General features: G+C 36.8%; 2 protein-coding genes across 9 annotated transcripts in view; one reads left to right on the top strand and one right to left on the bottom strand.

Moving 5' to 3' along the window:
- The first annotated feature begins 217 nt into the window (after positions 1–217).
- Positions 218–16,404, top strand: LOC101741969 (phagocyte signaling-impaired protein). 4 transcript variants are annotated; one of them, XM_062672941.1, is made up of 12 exons: positions 224–427; positions 517–741; positions 2,298–2,491; positions 3,130–3,816; positions 5,077–5,287; positions 5,667–5,789; positions 6,787–6,956; positions 8,468–8,525; positions 8,619–8,655; positions 11,540–11,841; positions 12,864–13,090; positions 13,472–16,404. In XM_062672941.1, exons 1-12 carry the CDS (start codon positions 361–363, stop codon positions 13,841–13,843), a joined length of 2,673 nt encoding a protein of 890 aa, XP_062528925.1. In that variant the 5' UTR covers positions 224–360; the 3' UTR covers positions 13,844–16,404. The 4 variants fall into 4 exon arrangements, with proteins under 4 accessions (XP_012548274.1, XP_062528925.1, XP_062528924.1 ...); XM_062672940.1 differs by having other exon boundaries at positions 8,465–8,525; XM_012692820.4 differs by having other exon boundaries at positions 218–427; positions 8,465–8,655.
- A 955-nt stretch (positions 16,405–17,359) lies between these two features.
- LOC101744901 (TBC1 domain family member whacked) overlaps positions 17,360–22,983 on the bottom strand; it is a 33,404-nt gene continuing 27,780 nt past the window's right edge. For all 5 annotated transcript variants that reach the window (XM_062672946.1, XM_062672947.1, XM_038016319.2 and 2 more), the window contains one exon: positions 17,360–21,933. Coding sequence is in view for 1 of the 5 variants with exons in the window: in XM_062672947.1 (XP_062528931.1) it covers positions 21,924–21,933 (10 nt within the window). In the remaining 4 variants the exon portion in view is untranslated. The remainder of the gene's footprint in view (positions 21,934–22,983) is intronic.

Genomic DNA, 22,983 nt, shown 5'->3' with positions numbered 1-22,983 from the left:
AAGGTCCGTTCTTAAATGCCACAAGTTCATCTACTTGCTAGGTGACGCTGGCATAGCCCTTTAAGACTACCAGCCAGCTAGTGGCTGGCTGGCTGAAATAATATTTTTTAGCAATTAAAAAGAGCGCCGTTAGCTACCGTCAGCAAGGTATGAGTCTCCCTATGCCCGATATTCTTAAAAATTTAAAATATTGGCAATACTGTCAAATGTCACTGTCATCGTCAAGCCTAAAGGCATAGATAAAGATAAAGCTCGCAAAACAAACGTGCTAATTGCTCAATTTCAGTCTACGGCTTAAAAAGTTCAAAATTTGCCGATAGCACATTCGGTTTTGTACAAAAATCTAGCTATAAATGAAAAATGGCGTTAAGATCGCAGCATGTGCACGATGGTGGCGTTGTAGAACGACGGTTGCGGCCTGTATATGGTAAATTTTCACATTAAAACTGACTGTCTTTTCGAATGAAATGTCCAACCAAACTCCTTCCAGAATTTTTACTGCCCGATGTTTTTTAGATTGGCTGGATAATGGGTATAATAAAAAGGCTTTACAAGAGGCGGAAAAGGTATTAAAAAAGAGTCCATCGTTACAAGCGGCGCGAGCTTTGAAAGCTCTAGCACTTTATAGGTTAGGTAGAGCCCAAGAGGCAGGAGCTGTGCTAGATGCATTGGTCGAGGAGAAGCCTAGCGATGACACGACATTACAGGCGATGACAATGTCATTTCGAGAGTCTCAGCAATGTGAGTAACACACTAAACTGTAGAATTATACAAATATACTACTAATTGAACGATAAAAACAATTGAATTAATTAATCTAATGATATATTTAGCTCAATAAAATATTATTATTATTATTGCTTATAATAATAAAATATGATACTCTTTAATAACTTATAATATACATGACAAAGTAGTGTGGAAATATCAAGCTATATTTAGTATGCATATACTTTAATATAATTATCCAATTTACACTCATTCTACATATATTATTGGAACTGATATTTGAAAAACTTCTGCTATATATTGACTCCGAAAGTATAGTTATATAAACAATATCATGGCCCATCTGATATTAAGTAGATACTGTAGTCCACCAACAACTCAAGCTGAATTCTGCCTACCTTAAACATAATGTTAAAGTTGCACTTGTATTATATAACTACTGTTGTACACTTCAAACTGTAATGTATATCTTCAGTCATGTGATAAGTAAGTTATGCTATTTTAATTTTAATTAAGTATTGTCACTAAATTAGCCTTATGCAGTTTGGGAGTTTACATTGGATATACATCCATACAAAATTTTATAAATAGATGTATTAATGTTTTTTACATAGTTAATTTTAGTTTTTTATGTTTAAATTTTAAATACATATGTCTAACCATTAAGCAATAAGTATAAATTATTGAGCTTAAATTATAAATTGGTTTCTATGACAGTGGCTTAGCCTAGCATGGACACCATTTTCAAAATACAGACTATAAACTTAACAAATTTCTTTTTTTTATTATTGCTTCGATGCATAATCACATACAATAATAATATAATAACATACATATTATAATATTTTTGTTAAATAAACATAATATAAATAGGAATTAACTGCCAATATTTTTATTTATTGCATAGATGGGTGGACAAGCTCACAGCCCACGTGGTGCTAAGTGGTTACTGGAGCCCATAGACATCTACACCGTAAATGTCGCAACTCACCTTGAGATAAGAGTTCTAAGGTTTCATCTCTGTATAGTTACAACAGTTGCCCCACCCTTCAAACCGAAACGCATTACTGCTTCACGGCATAAATGGCAGGGTGGTGTTACCTACCCCTGCAGAGTCACAAGAGGTCATACCACCTATCTGAGTAGGTTGGAGAAATATTCTATTAGCTGTTAGAAAAGTATTGGTTTATCGAACCAAAGTACTGTTAATATATCATATATAAATATCTGTCCCTCTTATTGTATATCGACGCTTGAAAGGCAAACGTGACTAAGCCACAATAACTGCTTTGTAATAAATGATAGGCAATAACCATATTCGATGTGCAAAAAATATATATTTCTAGGTCTATTAAAATCATTTCAATCCTACAGCTAGATTTGTTAAAATAAATTTTGTTTTCAGGTAATTCAACTTTAAATTAGTCTACTGTAAAGTTCACGCATTGTCACTTAGTCACTTTTGCCTTTCAAGCGTCGATATAAGTAAACATTGTACTGTTGATTTTTTTTGTAAATTTTTAATGAACATGATGATTATTTAATATTTTTAAGTTTCTTTTCTGCAGTGCACAAAGTTTGTACCATCTATGAAAATGCTGTGAAAATAGATACAACAAATGAGGAACTACATTCTCACCTGTTTATGTCATATGTACGGGTCGGAGATTTTCGATCGCAGCAACGAGCAGCAATGGCAATATACAAGTTTGCGCCAAAAAATCCATATTATTTCTGGGCAGTCATGAGCATAGTTTTGCAGGTATGCACTAAATTATGATTTAACTGTACTACTTATCTTTAAAATTTGTGTATATGACAGTACAATCTGAAATAAAAAATTATCCGGGCCATATCACACATCATGTGGCCCTAAACGAGGATTATCTGTACTATGGAAACCAGAAACTGATATTCATACAAACAATGATATTCTCAATTGATATTCATACAATATAAACTGAGACAACAAACAAGCTTGTTCATGACATGAATTCTTGCTTGATGCAAGAATTGAACCCCTGACCTCCAACCCAACAGACAGGTGCTGATTATCATATCACCGAGTCATATAACATACCAATAGAATTGAAATTGATCAAATTTTCTGATGTGCTTTTTTATTTGATAGTTTATTTATTTATTTATTACATAATTGTGTATGAATATTAAAATTGTAATTAATATTTAAGGGCAGTAAGGTTTACGGTTCCTAATGTTTCAAGTTTCTAAGAAACATTTCACACAGTATATGGGTGAATAAATTTCTCACAAATTGAACATGGCATATAAGTAAAGGTTTTTGTTGATGAATGTACACAATATGAACGTACATACATACGTACATACATTTAATTACAATTAAGATATTAAAATAATAAATCACCTTATAAATTTTAGGCCAAAGAAACAGAAGACACAACAAAAAGGAACATTCTCCTCACTCTTGCCCAAAGAATGATAGACAATTTTATATCTGAAAATCGAATGGAAGCCGAACAAGAGGCCCGCCTGTACATAATGATATTAGAACTACAAGAGAAATGGGAAGATATAATCAAATTTATAGAAAGCCCTTTGTATGGACAACTTATACCTGGTTCTATATCGCAAGCTTGTATTCCGTATTTGAAAAAGTTGGGTAGATGGAAAAAAGTCAACATCCTCTGTAAAGAGCTACTATATGATAATTTAGATAGATGGGATTATTACATGCCTTATTTCGACTCTGTCTTCCATTTGATGAAAGAGAATAGCAACGAAGAAAATATAGACGATACGGCTGAGAAATGCCATGAATTTATATGTCAGTTAGTCGAAAGTATGTCTTCCGGGCGAACATTGAGAGGTCCTTACTTAGCCAGACTGGAATTGTGGAAACGTTTGTCTGTCGAAGGAGATCCGACAGCGTTACTCGGTAGTGCGTTGGCACTCTGCGTGCAGTATTTAAGGGTGTTTGCAAGTAAACCTTGTGCTGTACCAGACTTGAAAGTTTATTTAGCGATGATACCCCAAGAAGAAAGGGAGGCTAACTGCAGAGATTTCCTGACATGCCTCGGTTTCGATGAAAACTCTGAACCAGAAACGGTAAGTCAATGAATTTGAGCCTTAAGTTTAATTACTGAATTTGTTTTGCTTCAATTCATTTTTTCATACAACAGTAGCAATTTTTATTGGCTCCAGTTATTGTGGTATAGAATCGAGGTACATATATGATGTACTAGGGACCCGCCCTCGCTTCGCTTCGGAAACTGTAATTTATTATTGATTATGAAAATGAGATGGCAGATTTTTTCCTAATTACTTGATACTTATTGTTATATTTTTGGGAAATTCACGCTATTAAAAAAACGGTGCACGTGCAACTAGGTGCACGTGAATGAAGTGAAACTTCTTTTTCGATGTGTAGTATTGTGGTTTTCTTCATTTTTTATCCTTAAATCAGATTGCTCTTGTAATAGGGAATGCTGTGTATATGAGATGCGACATCTTCAACATTTATATTATATATATTTTAAATTATAGATAGAAAAATAAATATATTATATATTTTTTTAAATACTTAATTAAAATATTGAACGCTACTCGTTGCTAACGCTCGCGCTGGCCTGTAACAGGTATACTACGCGCATGCGTTCGAGTGCCACGTATTCACTCTCGCTCTGTCTCTTTCTATTCCATGGTAGCGTTAAACGTTTAACGCAATCTTATTGGAAGTCGCATTAGAAGTTCCACTTCAATAAATTACAGCCTATATGTTATTCTGATGTGTCAGCTACATTATTGTAAAGTTTCATCAAAATTCATTCAGTAATTTTTCGTGAAAGAGTAACAAACACACATCCATACATTCTTACTAACTTTCGCGTTTATAATATTAGTAGGATGTAGAAAATATTATTTTCAACTGCTTCTGTAGGGCTAATTGTGAGGCACGCCACCAACCTGCGTATTTCTGTGTATGTATCCATGCATTCCTTCTTTAACGGAGGTAGCAGTATAGTAAACCTTTGGGACTTATTGTCATATCTGCTCCAGTGACCCATTGTTATTCCATTAAAAAAGGTAGCACAATTCAGGTTCTATACTGGTGGTAGGACCTCTTGTGAGTCCGCACGGATAGGTACCACCACCCCGCCCATTCCTGCCGTGAAGCAGTAATGCGTTTCGGTTTGAAAGGTGGGTGGGGCAGCCGTTGTAACTATACTGAGACCTTACAACTTACATCTCAAGGTGGGTGGCGCATTTGCATTGTAGATGTCTATGGGCTCCAGTGACCACTTAACACCAGGTAGGCTGTGAGCTCGTCCATCCATCTAAGCAATAAATGTACCTTGTCTCCTACAGATGGACGACATACAGCGTCACATCTCGTGTCTGACAGCATGGCGCCTGACAGCCCCTCGTCCTGGTACGACAGACGCCCTCCAGCTAGCCGCTACGCTCAGGAGGCATTACCTCAGGTCCCTCGAGAAAAACATGATCAAGTACTCAACTACTGAGTTCTGTTCCGCAGATAGCTATGCGATACTAGCGGCTCATCATTATTTTTATGCTGGTATGTTAACACGGTACCAGATAAATGTTTTATTTACATATTTATTATTGCTGTGTGTCTGTCTGTTCTCTGTTTATTTATACATAACCATAACTAAAGTTTACTGAAAAGCTTAGTTAAATAAACTGCTATTAGATCTATAAGTTGGTAATTCATATGAGTATCTGATGTAATGAATACAAATAGGCAGTGGTTTGGCTGTATCCCTGGTATTGTTGATGTCCATGTGTGATGATGATTACTTATCATCAGGTAGGCTTGCTTATCTGTCTATTGTTGTTTGTTTAAAATGTATAGAATATTAAACATGCTATTCGATTATGTTATAAAAATATGTGTGTTCAGCAAAGTTGTCACAATTTTTATTTTGACTTTACAGCAACAGAACAGAAGAGCTCAAAACCCATCCTCGAAGCCTTGTGTTTGTTAGAATTAGTATTGTTGTATTCACCAGCGAATTATCACGTGAAGCTTCTTCTAGTGCAACTGTATCATCTGCTAGGTGAGTATGTGGTGAGCGTTTTATGGATTTCCATCTCACATTTATTCTCACATAGGCTTAAGAAAACTATTAAAAAACATCTGTACAAAAACCTTTTTTTGTTTTTTTTTATTGCTTAGATGGATGGACGAGCTCACAGCCCACCTAGTGTTAATTGGTTACTGGAGCCCATAGACATCTACAACGTAAATGCGCCACCCACCTCGAGATATAAGTTCTAAGCTTACTATAAAGTCAATGATTATATAGAAGATTGCACAAAGTGGGAATGAGTTGCTCGCTCCGGGCATTTCAATATTGCAATAATTGTTACGTTATAATCCTCATTGTAAATATGAATTATAAAAAAAATCTAATATTTAAAAAAGAAAGATAAAATACATGCCCGCTGAGTTTCTTGCCAGTTCTTCTCAGGACGGAGGCTAGTTTTTGTGAATTGGCGGTAGTTCTTTTTGACGTTCAACAAGTGTGTACTTTCATTTATGTTGAATAATATTTTTTTGATTTGATTTGATTCATTTACCCGGAGACATGAGTTCAGAGCCTTAAACGTATTTATATGTCAACTTACACATCCTACAATCCGCAATGGGATATTGCTTCTTAGCAGAAATACGCCGGTGCTATAATATAGCAGTGTTAAGTTTTCATGTTCATCATTCTCCTGCCTTTCCCCCAGTCACCTGGGGTCGGTGCAACATGTGTTCCCCTTCCATAGTCCTCGTATCTATATCGATTTCTATCGTGATGAAACAAAGTCAGAACTGATAAAAAAATTTTCATGCAGTACGCGCCGTGTGCGACTAAAGACAGCAATAGCTTAGAGTGAGAGCAGCATGATCGCCGCCGCCATTTTAGATTCGTTTCTTTATTGGCGCGGCTAATATTTTTTTGCAACATCTCGAATTTTTTTGCTATCTCTCTAGTTTCCATGACGTCATTAAGCCAGGTTCGCAGATATTTCCGACGGGTTGTGATCTCATTTAAAATGTTTCAGGTAACGCATTAGCGGCAGATTCGATCTACCGTCGCCTAGAGCTGAAGCACATCCAGCTGGTGTCGCTGGGCTGGCTGCACACTGCGCGAGCGGACGCGGCCTGCGTGCCGACGCGCGCCCTGCAGCTGCTGGCCGACCTTAGGGCCTTCCACACGCACCACGCTAAGGATGTTGGTATTTATATTTAAACAGTCCTATCTCGCTTCACAAGCTGTTTGCTGACGAATTATTAGACTGCTTTTTAAAGTGAAACTTTTTTACATCGCCTCGAACTTTTTCGTCTGTGTGTTGCATGTCGCGTGACGGTCGGCCGCGGAGTAGGGATAAAGTGAAAGGCACGCGTCAGAGCAGCCAAGGCCAATATGGCGGCGCCAGTATACTGCAGCTGCTGGCCGTGTAGTGTTATGGTTATAGACTATTACTCATTTGTGCCAGTGCTCTAAGTTATTTTGTTTATTTTTGTCAGTGTTTAATGTAAATGTTGTTTGTCAGAGTTAAAAGTCTGTAATGTGAAAAAAAGTTTCACATTTACCGTGGTTTTATAAAACCACACAATACTTTTTTTTTTCCTACCTAAGCTAATAGCCTTGAGAGGCTATTTCAGCGTAACCTTATCTAGTAGGTGAGCTCACGGGGCTCAAACCTGGCGACGTTGCTAACACGAACCCTAGCAAGAGCCGTGCTTCGCAGAATTTACCACCGGATCGGAAACGCGACCCACTGAGAAGATCCGGCGAGAAACTCAGTGGGCGGTGTCTGTGGGTGTTATGCTGCCCGATTCGTTCGTAGCTGTAGCGTTATGTAGGTAATGAGTTTGATAACTGTGGAGATTGAGAGAGGGCTATGAGTATGGCGGGTCATTATATAATGCAAGATATTTGACAGACGCCTGAATCTCGCTTACGACATTTTCAAGATACGCTTGCATATATACAAGTTCCGAACAACAACATTGGGACCGTCGGTCTACCGAGCAATATCACCCGCTCGGTGGAAGATCTTCCCTTTGTCGTATACCCCCAAATCGAGCATTGGACAAGTGTGGGCCTATGGTGATGACTTCACGACCACAAGCGAGCCAGTATTATGTTGACTGTGAATTATGGGTTTTATCATACGTCTTACACCACTGAGACGGCTTGTCAGGTCGCTGGCTGAAGCGGCTATTTAGCGGTCGTTCACCCCGAATATTGTTTTAAATAGGTTACCGACCCGCGAACTATGTATATTAACAAGTCGAACGCCATGCGGCCCATCGGCGGGCTTAGCATACTTATACAGTTCGGCCCAGGTCAAATTCAGAGAATCAGTAATTTGTATCAACTTGAAATTTTCATTACTGGTGGTAGGACCTCTAGTGAGTTCGTGCGATTAGGTATCACCACCCTGCCTATTTCTGCCGTGAAGCAGTAATGCGTTTCGGTTTGAAGGGTGGGGCAGTCGTTGTAACTATACTGAGACCTTAGAACTTATATCTCATGGTGGGTGGCGCATTTACGTTGTAGATGTCTATGGGCTCCAGTAACCACTTAACACCAGGTGAGCTGTGAGCTCGTCCACCCATCTAAGCAATAATTTTTTTTTTTTAATATAAATAACTTTATCCGCTTTAATCGTTGGGTCGCGAACCCTTCTCGAAGTTTTATATTGCTAAGGATTAACGTTAAGTTTTGTCCAGCAGAGCATCGAGCACATGACGTACGCGTACAAGTTCGGCACGTTCGAGAAGGTGGTGGAGCTGCGCGCGTGGGCGGCGCGGCTGGAGGCGTGCGCGCTCTGTGCCGTGTCGGCGCGCCGCCGCGACCTGCTGGCGCTGCTCGCCGCCCCCGCGCCGCCCGCGCCCCCCGCGCCCCTGCACGCCGCGCACACGTACGTACCGCGCCGCCGTGTACAGTGCCGCGCCGCCATGTACAGTGCCGCGCCGCCATGTACAGCGTACAAAACGATTGTGTGGCACGCCGCCATGTACAGCTTACAAGACAATTCGTCTCCTCGCATCAAAACTGTATAATCTCAAAACTTACTAATTTTACAGATGAGTGTTTTAAAGGTTTAACATGTGATATTTTTAATATTAATCATATTTGCAACATTTATTTTTTACCAGTTACATTATCTGTCTTTTAAAGTAAGTTAAAATTATCTATTAATTTTGTTAATAGTAGTCAAAATATAGGTAAACTAAACTACGCTCTTTTGACAGTATTTATGAGAAAAATACTGGTGATAGATACCAAATGATTCCGCATATTAACACAATTTCAAATATTTTTGAAATTGTACACTTTTAATGCGAAAAGACGAATTGTGTGCCGCCATGTACAGCGTAAAAAACAATGCTTACCACGCGCGCATGCAATGAATGAAACCGGAAAGACCGAATAATTACTAGAAAAAAATATTTGTCGGAGACGGTCATTAGTTTGGTAGCTAAACGAAACGTAGCACGATTCCCGAGAGATGGCAGCACGATTGCGGTATCGTCGGAACTCGGCTAACTTCGTGCTACGACAGAGCCTAGCCGATGGAGGCACGTAGACGCCATCACACTTACCAACTTACACTTACCACTTACTTCTTGAAGAGCGGCTCCTAGCAAAAGAAAACGAATGACAGTCATTAGGACGTAACAACTGCATAGACCTATATAGTAGGGACACAACATATTGTTCTATACGTACAATTGCTTATATAAATAGCACCCATTTTGAAGGCACACACATAAACATATATCTATCTCGTTCTTACTCAGCACTTTAACTCGCAAGAAAACAATATAACAGTATTTCAGTGCGTACATAAAATGAAACATGAATATACGTAAATGTCTCCGTCTCCGTCTAATGAGGCCGAAAATCCGCCATGTTTTGCGCGCCAAATGTCATTGTCACGTCAGTTCGGCCGTCTGTTTTGGGTTGTACATTATTTATTGACTTTCATATCGATTTAATATGATTGCTTATATAAAATTTCTAATTTTATTATGCTTAAAACGTACAAAAATAATAATTAAAACATATTTTATAGGATCTCAAGAAGGTCGATGCCCCAAAACTATTATCTATATATATTTAAATTCATTATGGAGCCCTCATCCGAAACATGGATTATACACTTAATAATATATTTGAATCCGAAATATCGGACACCATTTTTCGGTCGGAATCTATTAATCATGACACTAATCATAAATACCTCTTTAAAATATTATGTCATCAAAACATATTTAGACATTCTGTTTAGATATTTCGGGAAAAAGGCTACCGACCAAATCTCTTCGGAACTATTTAAATAAAATAGTTTTATTCCGCAGTGAGTAAAACACTATTGTTAAATATCGTTAAATATTTATTAATTAAGTGATTTTAGAGAGGAAGTCACAAGGAATGACGTTTGTAATTTCATTAACGAATAAATGTTCTGTAGGTGTTTTTTTTTATCAGGTGGTCCCTTGATAAATTTAAAATCACTCTCAAGTGAGAGTGATTCAAATGGTGCGGTGCACCTTCCTTGAGGTGCACTGCGGTAGTCTGTTACGGACTTTAGAGTCAGCAAAACAATTAAAATAGATTGTAATAGTCTAAGAAAAACACGTACTCAAAATACGATAACATTCAGCATGCTAGAAATGGGCTGATGGCACTGTACTATGCCATATCTTTAACATTCAGCATGCTAGAAATGGGCTGATGGCACTGTACTATGCCATATCTTTATGTTTTGCGGCAAACGACAACTTTATAAAATCAGTGTAGCAAATTTTAAAAATCGTCATATCGTTTACTTGGAAAATTTGAAGCACGAACTCGTCTTAGATTTCACATAATATCTAAATCACATCATCTTTGCACATAACAATATACTTAATTCCTATTAAAGTATAAATTCTACAAATACATTCATACTCAACAATATTTAAAATAAAATAAGCCAAGAACGTTTATCGATAAAACCTACTAACATTAAAATCTTCTGGGCAGCACTAAAGCCGCCATGTTTTGTGGCCAGATGACGTCACAGTGGCACGAATTTTTGTTGACGTTTCATTTCCATAGGTTTCCTACTTCAGTGAACAACTGTCATTGGTTTTCGTTTGCTAACGTCAAGAGAAGATTTCTAAATCGTTCTAAAACAGCGAACGTGATTAGTGCACTCAATATTTCTCTTAAGGCTTCGTCAAACAGAACGCGTAATTAGCGCGCGTCAGAGCGCTAAACTGACGCCGCGCTATGACGCTATATATAATATAGCGCTGGCGCTCTGTTTGACGGTATGTTACCACAGTAGTACATCTCATCTCGGCGTCATAGCGTAGCGCTCTGACGCGCGCTAATTACGCGTTCTGTTTGACGAAGCCTTTAACTCGATCACCCTATTCGCCCTTACAATGTCTTACGATGGTGTTCATAATTATTATTGTGGCTTCTTCGACATATTTATCTCTTACATGTGATGCATGCGAGTATGAGATGTATGAAAATGCTAGTGCAAGGTAGAGGGGGAAGAGGTCGACCGAAGAAGACATGGATGGTGTGTGTGAATGATGATATGAGAGAGAGAGAGAGAGAGAGAGAGAGAGGAGTGAATGTTGAGACGACGACTGATAGAAGAGAATGGAAGAGAAAAGATTTATCTCGTACTTATTGATCGATTCGTAAAATGCGTGCCAATTCCTGCTTTCACGGGTCATCATACCGCGCCCCGCTTAATTCTTAGTCTTGCCTATAAAATTCCTAAAGTTACGTATTTCCAGCGACAACCGCGACCTGAACATCATCGTGAACTGGGAGCCGCCCGAGCTGCAGGATCCTGATTTGAGATCTCGAACGTTCGATCAGGATATGGCCTACCTCCGCTTGACGGACGCGCTGCTGTCCTCGGTCACGCTGTGCACGGAACTCGCCGAGAACAAACCGATCGAAGAGAAGATGCAACATTACGAGCAACTGCGAACCTGCGTCGACACGTTCAGCGAAGCGATGGAGAAATGTACAGAGAAATATTGCGTTTACGAGAAGATCACTATATCCGGACCGTTTCCTTCCAGGATAATTGGTCAGTTCTACAGATATTTTTTGAAGACCGCTTTAGATAAACCAAAACAAAATTGTAGTCTATACTAATATATAAATTTACAGTAGTTTTTTACGGATGTTCTGTTATAACTATTGAACCGTGCATCCGATTGACTTGATACTTGGTATCCATGTAGAAAATACATGTACTCAATGGATAGGCTAATATTTATATTAGGGTTGGACTCCCTAATAATAATTTTAATTTTAAATGCCCAGCGAAGCCGGCGAGTACGGCTATCTCTTATAAAACTACCCTCAGATTCCTGAATTTAAGTGATATTAAAATAAATACGTATTATCTTATAAAACTACCCTCAGATTCCTTAATTTGAGTGGTATTTAAATAAACCAGCTGATAATAATTAAAAAGAAAAACATGCTTTATTGGTGGTAGGTTGCCTTGTGAGTCCGCATGGGTAGGTACCACCACCCCGCCTATTTCTGCCGTGAAGCAGTAATGCGTTTCGGTTTGAACAGTAGGGCAGCCGTTGTACTGTAATAGTTGAAACTTTGAACTCAAGTCTGAAGGTGGGTGGCGGCATTTATGTTATTGACGTCTATTAGCTCCGGAGACCATTTAACACCAGGTGGGCCGTGAGCTAATTCACCCGTCTTGGCAATATATAAAAAAGTCCTTAATACGTGTGCGAATTACAAGTAAAGGAATATCATGTAGTTTGGGAAAAGTTTGAGAAGCGCTTACCATGGTTCTAATATTAAGTGACTGTTACAAATACATGTCGACGCTTGAAAGGCAAACGTGACTAAGCGACAATAACTGCTTTATACATAAATGATAGGCAATAACCATATTCGATGCGCAAAAAATATATATTTCCAGGTTTGTTAAAATCATTTCAATCCTACAGTTAGATTCTTTAAAATAGAATTCTTTTCAGGTATTTCAACTTTAAATTAGTCTACTGTAAAGTTCACGCATTGTCGCTTAGTCACGTTTGCCTTTCAAGTGTCGAATTGTATATATTTGTCATTTCTCAGGTTTCGTAAGTTCGCCGGTGCCGTATCGGGAACTGTACTCGATAACGCTGCGCATGATCGGCGAGCTGTCCATGAACAACACTGACAAAGTGCACGAGCTGTGCGATCAAGTCGTCGCCATCATTTTGATTTCGTCAAAACTTATCGTCCAAGAGATCCGATACGGCGCTGAAGACAACGGCTGGTCGATGCGGGATAGACTCGAGTCGCTGTCCAATTATTTACAAGTTAGTTTTAATAATAATAATAATATTAATAATTATTTATCTACTAATCTTTTATCTATATATATATATAAAAATGAATTGCTATTCGTTAGTTTCGCTAAAACTCGAGAACGGCTGGACCGATTTGACTAATTTTGGTCTTGAATTATTTGTGGAAGCCCAGAGAAGGTTTAAAAGGTAGATAAATATGAAAATGCTCGGAATTAAATAAAAATAACAATTTTGTTTTTCCTTTGACGTGTCCCCCGTCGGACGGATTCCTTTTGTTTGTTTTAAGTTTATTTTACACAAAAGTTTAGTTCTTTTATTTATCGATTGAGGCACTACGATGTCTGCCGGGTCATCTAGTATTTTATAAACATATTATTTTTTTCATTGCAGTCAATCGGCGTGCTAACGTATTTACTGGGCGTTTGCTACGAGATGATAACTCCGACGAACACAAAGAAATCTAAGAAGAAAGCGAACCGCTCCGTCGATCAGATGCAAACGATAAAATTAATTGACAACATAAACGTGACGTTGCAACAGGCGATCGCTTCGCTCGAGGAGCTCATGGACCTCTGGCCTGACTACGACTTCTCGGTCGACCTGGAAGAAGAACTGACCAGAATGAACATTAACCCAACCGCACCCAGCCCGGTCGAGAATAAACTGAAGCTAGGCCTCGACAAGATAATTGAAGACATACAGAATATACTGAAACGAAAGACTGCTTATTTGAAAGGCTTAATACTAAATACTAATACTTAATAGTGACAAATTTTAGTTATAACGTCAACGGTTCGATTTCGCCTCTATATAGTTCATTATACAGGGTGTGTGGAGATCATTCTTTAAGGCGGTGTCTAGTGCTTCTTGAGGCGCGAAAATTTCGCGAATTTGTCGTTACTAGTCTTTAATCAACGATTCGAGATTCGATGATGATCACTAAACACCACAAAGTTTTTGATAATTTTTGTCTTTTGTTTTTTTTTATTGACGCGTGACGAAGAAAACCTGTTCACAAATTCGTTTTAATGATGCACACATAAAATGGATAATAGATAACCAAACAAAAAAATCTTGGTATAATAGCCGGCAAACTTCTTGAGCATTTGTTGACGTAGTGGGGGTAAGTTTGCGCATGGTATACTCACGTGCAAAAACATTATTTACTCTGCGTCATAATGCAATTAAATTATTAAAATCAACATATGTATTTTTTTATATATTTATTAGAACATCAACAAAAAATGTAGGTTAATAATTGTAATAATTTAATCTTGGGGTAAAATAGATATTCCTTCTATTAAGTCAAAACTAGAGCTGTTGCCAGGTCTTGGTTCAGTTGAAGCGAAGCTGGTATTTGTATTTTTTTTTTCGTTATCATAATCTTGACCATTATCATCATCACTGTTTTCATCACCCGAGTCGCCATCATCGTGATAAGTCGACATAGGGCTCATCGGTGTAGTTTACGACTCGGTCGGTTCGATCTTCTTTTTTGTCTATAATTAATTATTTTTTGAAGATATTCGATTCGTAGTAATCGAATGTTACTTTTTTCAATTACCAGCTTCTGATTATTTTCTGTTTTTTTTTTCCATCTGAAGCCTAGCTCTTTCATAATTCGTCGTAAACTTCATTCCGAGCCATTAAAATGTATATCTTCTTTAAAATTTTCGAAGCCTTTCTACGGTACGGAGTTTCGCTGCTTGTTATGTAGTTATTATGATTACATCTTTTTATTACAGATTGAACGAAACTATCCATTCCGGTAACTTTCTTCTTCCCTGATCTTTTCTTACCCGGAGTCCCAAGCACGATGAGCAAGCCAGAGCCTTTAGCTTCGTTAATAATGCACCTAACAGTACTCACTGATGTTTTTGTTGCTTCCGAAGTCTGTTTTACTTTTTCCATAATATCATTCTTCCCCTGTTTTATAATGAAGCAATATACGTCGTACACAATTTTTCTACCCTCTCTTTTGAATACTACACCGGTTTGTCGCGGCATAGTGTATGTTTTATAAAAAATCAACAAATACACAACAAATAGCAATGGCAACAAAGTCCACAAGTAATTATAACAAATAACTTAACGATTAATAACGATAGACTTTAATAATATAATAACTTTCCACTGTACGCAAGCGTACTTTTGGGAGCAAGCGGAACGAGGGCGCGGTGCGGGACGCAAGGTTCGACTGATCTACCAATAACGCGCTCGATACGATTTCCCCTGCCGTCGCGCCTCACCCTCACCACCAAAGTGATCTAAAATTCGGTTCTGCGCAGTCAAGGTCATTTGCTCAAGATGTTTGCCGGTTACTATACCTACACTATTTTTTTTATTTTTTTTTTTTAATGCCCTTGCAGGCAGACGAGCATACGGCCCACCTGATGATGAGTGGTTACCATACACTAACAGATAAGAAAATCGTATTAAACACGTTTTTGTCTTTGTCTTATCGACCTTAACGACAGACGCCTTAAAATTTAGATTAATATTTTAACACTAACACGTTTACCTACGTTTTCCACTAGGGGCGCTGTTCCAAATGCATACAAATTTGAGTTAACTTTTACGGTATCCAGAACGTTAAAAAACTCGCACTAAGGGCACAACAGATCGCTTAGTGTGTGTACCTTTTTTTTCCCTGCCTATGCTGATAGCCTTGAGAGGCTGTTTCAGCTTCACCAGAACGTGTAGGTGAGATTACGGGGCTCAAACCGGAGTGTTGCCAACACTGGCCCTAGCAAGAGCCGTGCTTCGCAGAATCTACCACCGGATCGGAAACGCGACCTACTGAGAAGATCTGGCGTGGAACTCAGTGGGCTGTGTCTATGGGTAAATTTACTCGTCGAGTCCTTCGTCGCAAGCGACGGGTTCGGCGAGGACGGCGACCGTTGCTTGTGGTGCCTAAAAGCACCATTAATTGATCGGGAGGAGTGTGACACAATGTTATCAGTATAGATTTATTTTGAAGAATTACGAGATATGTCATTCCGTAAACACTAAAGATGGCACATTAAACGAGACGAGATTGGACCGTAAGTGTTTTGTGACACGCGTTATGAATGTAGAAAATCGAATGAGTGCGGACTTTAGTATCGATTTAATAATTATAAATTGTTTCGGTGAACATATCGTGTAAATATTTATATTATTATATTTTAATTTGTGTGTTTTCTGTTTAGTTATCGTTTTCGCTGTATATGTAATTTAAAAGTAAGTTAAAAGTCTTAATTAAAAGTATCGTGCCTGAAAATTACTTGTAAAGTTGTGCGTAATTTTTTGATATAAAAAAATACATGAAGTATGAAAAATGATTGTGGTTTTTATTTGTGCCGTCTTGTTGCTTTTTTTTATAGCTAAGATGGGTGGACGAGCTCATAGCCCACCTGGCGTTAAGCGATTACCGGAGCCCATAGACATCTACAACGCAAGTGCGCCACCCAACTTGAGATATAAGGTCTAAGGTCTGAAGTAAAGTTACCGGTAAGTTTTGTGTTCTGTGCTCGCGCAGTTCAGTTTTATACGAACCTGTGATTTCAGTTGAATGTCTGCGAATTTATCTTATATAAAAAAAAAAAAACTATTCATTAATGGGACTGGTTAAGGGGACGTCAGGCCACACAGCCAAATGCTTCATAACACAAGCCGAAGCCAAGTACAAAAATGGAATGAAATGAAATCGATACCTTAACGTTTACGAGTAAATAAGTTTGGTGAATGTTGTTAGTTTAGAGTTTCTTCTGGTCGGAACTTGTGATAGCGGTGGCTTATTAAGCATTTTCAAAACATACGAAAGTCACTAGACATGGTCTCGCTTCATCTATAAAGTCCTCTGAAATCTCCCTAAATTCCGACCATTTTACACACACATTAATAATTATTACAATTATAATTCATTATAGTGCGCGCGGAAAGGCTAGTCACCTCCTGAGGTATGTGAGCGGCAGGGCGGGGGAAAAATACAATATTACAATTAGGTACCCATTACATTAATTCTAACATGTTATTCTGAGATTTATCTGCACTTAAATATAAAATCGTGTGCGTCTTGTCAATAGCACCCTCCCCGCCACATACCTCAGGAGGTGACTAGCGCTTCCGCGCGCACTATAATAATTCACACATTAATAATTCATTTTTCATCAAAACAAAAATTACACTTGACATTTCGTGTTCCCGCCAAAAAAATTGCAAGATTTTTGCATAGTACCTATTTTTCGCAAAGGCCAACAAACAAGGCGCCCAAACATAATTTAAAACACCATAAGATCTGTTTTAAAATATTTATTTACAACATTTGTATTGCAGCAGTGTGAATATATCACGAGACATTTGTACAAAAATACAATAATGGTAGGTAAAAAACACTGAAAATATATAAAAACCATGATTCGTTATAATAAAACAGTCTGCAGTATTCAAGGAATGTGTTCGGAATACAAAAATAGTGTAGTATCAATTTTAATATAATTCGTCTTTGGATATAAATATAGTAGGTATTACTTGATAAAAATATATTATATTAGAGTTTGCACTATTCAACGTGTTTATCTTTCTAATTATTAACTTCGTAAATTATGTGAATTTACAGACAGGGGTAACTCGACCTTTAGCGCTTCTTAGTGATTCTAAAAATTTTCAACAATTTTGCGTAACCTCATGGAAATTGACAAAAACAAACCAATGACTGCAATTTTAATTGGCTTCCACGCTCATGCACTTTCTCAAATCCCTCAAATCTAAAAGGTTAACGAAACCCCTTCATTGTTTGTTGGAAACCTGAGGAACTCTATCGGCTAACATAAAAAATCACACGCTACATAAACTTTTACATTGCCACCCAAAAGTTCAATTATTGCTCTTCTACAAAGTTGTCAACATAAAAAAAGAACGCTGTTTTTGATTTCAAAAACAAGATATCAAGTTTTAAATGTTCGTTGTTTAAAATGCTATACAAACTTTAAAAAAAAAGAGGAAATACATATTTTGTGCAATCTTGTTAAAAAGAGATTACTCTGATTCAATATTATAAACATGAAATTCGTTTTAGAACACGAATTTTCTACAAGTAATACAGACACGTAATTAATTAATTAATAGCTAAAAAAACCGTGTGATAAAACTATCAAGGCATAACAACATTAATATTCATAATACGCTTACATTTAAAATCAACGTTCATTTAAAATTCATACTAAACAAAAACGGAAATCACACAAAACACGAGACTTATTAATGTTTAATCTGTCGACTTGTGGCCGTCGAGGCAAAGTTGACTATGGATGTGCAACTCGCGATTCCTCTCCGCCTAAACATTTATCATTGAATTGTTTATATCAGGGCTGTCCAAACTAGATACCTTTGCGGCCTAATTAAATTCCAAAAAAGCTGGAGGACCGCAATTCTTTTTTTCTCAAAAAATTAATAGTAAAAGATAGCTTCACCATTAAATGATGTCATGGGTATAGAATGTTACAAGAATAAAGATACATTATACCAAATATTGATTAACTGTAACATGACATTAAGCGGCTTTATTATGAAGAAAAAAAAAATACATTTTAATGCGTCACAGTAAAAATCATCCTTAGTAACGCTAAGCAAATACTAGTAAAGTAATCGGTGAAGTGATTTTAAAACAGTCATTGTTGATAAGATGCTTGCTAGTACTCCTGAAATATCCTCTGCATCCCCTCCGATAATTTTAGGCAGTACCTTTCTTGTACTTTCTTATTATTATGAAAGAAAATTATGCACCTCGCTCTGAAACTAAAAAATTCTAAAGCCGACGAGTCGATCGATTAAACTATTAACTTTAAAAATACAAAAAAAAAAAAACTAATAATACTTCTGTTAACAGATTCAATGAATAAAAACGTCAACCGCCATGTTGGTTTTTTTTTTAATACACACATCCTCAGAAACCTCTCTAGTTAGCAAACGTGTCCGACATGACAGCCAACATGTTAATACAAGAAATTATTTTAACATAATAAATAATCAACAGAGCATTTAGTTTTGGGGAAACGCGGATACGAGAAAATGAATTTGATTTATCATACCAGAGTTTAATCATTGGGGGGGTCCTTCTTAACTTCACCGTGAACCACAAATACTTTGGAAGGTCATCGTTAGGATTTCGAAGAAGCTAAATACAGTCACGGCCGTTTCGTTCACGACTCTAAACGATAGAACGAAAGAAAAAAAACCTATTATTTCTCAAATGTACGAAAAGTATATATTAATTATTATCAATCCTCATCAAAAAACAGTTCGACGTTAAATTTATAAAATGTGGTGTTTTTATTTACACTGGTCTGCGTCAGTTTAACGTGCGCATGTGTATTATTAATACAATGCTAGCTAACTCGTGAACACACATCGCTATATGATACAATGAAGTTTTCTAAAAAAATATACATTACATAATTAATTAATTACTTTAATACTTCTGACTCATTGCACTATGGTTCTGATGTATCGATCGAATTGTGATCTTACAACGTACTTACATATTAAATGGGCCCATTCTGAAACGTAAAAAGTCAACAATTACTTTATAATTTTATCCTTTACTTTTTACTGATATACGAAAAGGATAGCCAAAATTTTCAGCAAATGGATAATAACCGTTACAATCGTTTCGTCACTGTCCTTCACTTCACACTGCATCAAGTTAGAGAGAGACAAATGCAGCAGCTAAAACATTTTAGACGCAGCTGAGTATAATATGTTTTTTTATTGTATTGGCCTATTTATAATAATTAATACGAACAAAGTTACGTTCAGTAAAATATCTATATTCGATAGGGTTGGGATTTATTCTAGTTAAGTCATGCACGTTGGTAATTCGATTATTAATCGATATTAATCGATACTTCGATTTGTTGATGGTAATTTTTTTTAGTCATCAATCAATTTTTTTAAATAATTTTAATATTATGCTTTTCTTTTTGTATTTTGAAATAAAACTTTTAGAAAAGTCAAATTACTTACCTGAGTACCTACAGGTAATCATAAAAAAATTGTAAATCGATTTCATTTAACTGATAAAAAAAACAAAACACATAATCGTTTGGACTCGATTCACGAGTCATAATGTATGTTGATAAAACAGACACAATGCATTATAATAACATCCTTTATAACATGAAAATGAATAATAATAATAATAACGGGGAATGTTACATATAAATACTGACGATCGTTTCTTATTCGCAATAAAAGATACGTAATTCCACTATTATCCCTTCTTCTTAATAAATGGAAAATTATCACATATTTTACATAATTGTACTTTCGATAATACGTTTTTTTTTACATTCTCTTTGTCTTTTCATCGAATATTATAAACATTTTAGATCTATGTATTTACATTTTGCGATATGTTTTTTTTTTTTTTCGTTTTTAATTTTTACATACAAAATACTATGACTTTTTCTTTCAATTTTGCATAGAGCATAAAGCGGATAACCATAGAACGATTTCATTAAAATTAAAACAAATATTTACACAGACAACAACATATTCATCTCTCATATCGTAGTTTTTCCATATCAAAATATTCACTGTAAACGAAATATTTGAAAGCAATCTTTATTTAAAATTTCCTATAATTTTATGATTACGACAATTCTGGCAACCCCAAAAACTATTCTCAAGATGGGCAAATATTTTTAAACTTCTTTCAACATATTCGATAATTAGTACCACATAATTTTATCTAGTGGAGTAGTAGTAGTACGAGGACCGTACTGAAGGCTAAATAAATATTATGAACTGTGTAAGATATTTTCAATAGTAATATTTCAATTTCTTTAAACAAAACAGCTGTCAAGTTTTAGGCCTTATTCCAACTGAATAAGGATTCACAACTGAATTGTACACATTTGTAAATGAAAATCTTCATCTGAAGTCCTTCAAAGCTAAAAAGAGACGAAGGAAACGAAAATGTTGCCAACTTATTAAACTTCCCAATTTTTTACGTCTTACTAAATTCTATCACCAGTTAATCTATGATTATTATGCAAATAATTATATACTGATATTTGTTTTCAATAACAATTTTATTATAAAGAACAGATATGACTAGTGGATAATTATTTTATCTCATACTTGAGAATGCGTTGAACGCGATTGCGAACGATTTTATGTGGAATGTTTAGGAAGGAAAGAATGTAAGAGTTTAGGTGCAGAGATTTCTTTAGTTTTTATGTTTTACGGTTTAACCTCGGGTTTATTAATTCCGATGTTTGGAAAACTTTACAGTTTCCAGTGTCGAAATTTCGAGATTAAGGAATGCGAAATTAAGTCATCATCGCGCATCAATTTTCCGACCGCAGTTAGTCAAGTCAATTATTGGGATAATAAAACGATGTAAATTTAAATGACAAGAGATTGCCAGTTTTCAAAAAAATACATTTGACTTAAAAACTGGTAACTTTCCTCATAAATGCTGGCGCGCCTCTAGCGGTGTTTTGCAGAAACTACATCTTTCGACAGTTAGTTAAATGACGCTAATCTAAGGCTTTGTAGTGGATACGACGACAATAAATGTTTATATTTCAAAATTTTGCGCACAATTTTCGCGAATCATGGTCCCAAGTCAAAGGAAAATCGCGTGGATACACTAAATATCAAATAAAATTATTATCCAAGAGTCAACGTTACACTTCACACACAAGTCAGTCGTCTCGATTGGTCGACGTCGCCAATTCAGGCGACTATAGTCTTTATCACACTATAATATAACGTCCATTATGCGAATTCACAGCGTGTTGAACAAGTCACGCGCGTTATTCTTCGAATAACGTTTGTATGAGCAGTCGCTGAATCAGCTGCCACTGTGGAATACCAAATTAATACTGATAAATTTCTTGTATCAAGAGAGACAGAAACTTTGTTGATCATAAGGAGGATCACCGGCAGCAAGGGCTGATCGAAGTAAAATCTCACACCTTGCGAATCACATGGATCTATTGTGACTACCTGAGAGCATATCGACGCTTGAAAGGCAAACGTGACTAAGCAAAAATAACTGCTTTGTACATAAATGATAGGCAATAACCATATTCGATGCGCAAAAAAATATATATTTCTAGGTCTATTAATATCATTTCAATCCTACAGCTAGATTCGTTAAAATATATTTTTTTTTAGGTATTTCTCAGGTATATTTTAAATTAATTTCAACTTTAAATTAGTCTACTGTAAAGTTCACGCATTGTCGCTTAGTCACGTTTGCCTTTCAAGCGTCGATATGTTGATCATCACCAACCCACAGACGCGCACTGCCGGACATAGATCTCCCCAATATTCGGCACTATAACTGAGAAACCCGATTCTTGGGACCTTTAGCGGTATATGAATGTTTGTTTTCGGCCCAAATTCAACATAACCCAGACCATTTTTCTTTAACAAATACTCATCACCGTCTCGGGACTAGAAAATTTGCTGTCTGAGGAGTATCATTACTGGTCATTACATTACATCATCATTTTTACTGGTTGTAGGACCTCATGTGAGTCCGCGCGGGTAGGTACCACCACCCTGCCTATTTCGGCCGTGAAGCAGTAATGCGTTTCGGTTTGAAGGGTGGGGCAGCCGTTGTAACTATACTTGAGACCTTAGAACTTATATCTCAAGGTGGGTGGCGCATTTACGTCGTAGATGCCCATGGGCAACAGAAAAAAACCACCACAGTCACCACATCAGCACATCAGCAGTTTACAATGCCTGTTCAGAGTGGTCAGAGCCCATTAAAAAAATTAACACCAGAGTCCTTTTCCAAGCACTCAATCGACCTATTTCAACGCGTACTATTTTTATAATAGAATTGCTAATTGAAATCGCTGGAAAAATGTTTCATTGCTGAACAGAACGAATGAACAAAA

This window comes from Bombyx mori, chromosome 16, assembly GCF_030269925.1.
Source record: "Bombyx mori chromosome 16, ASM3026992v2".
NCBI classification, from domain to species: domain Eukaryota; kingdom Metazoa; phylum Arthropoda; class Insecta; order Lepidoptera; family Bombycidae; genus Bombyx; species Bombyx mori.
The sequence above is the reverse complement of the archived record's forward strand: the minus strand, read 5'-3'. Positions and strand labels throughout refer to the sequence as shown.

What these genes read in the sequence shown, in the direction of transcription:
- LOC101741969 (XM_012692820.4), top strand. Translation starts at nt 361, where the DNA reads ATGGCGTTAAGATCGCAGCATGTGCACGATGGTGGCGTTGTAGAACGA. An exon ending in GCAACTGTATCATCTGCTAG is followed by an intron (nt 5,790 to 6,786) that starts GTGAGTATGTGG and finishes AAAATGTTTCAG; the next exon opens with GTAACGCATTAGCGGCAGAT. An exon ending in CGCTGTCCAATTATTTACAA is followed by an intron (nt 13,091 to 13,471) that starts GTTAGTTTTAAT and finishes TTTTCATTGCAG; the next exon opens with TCAATCGGCGTGCTAACGTA.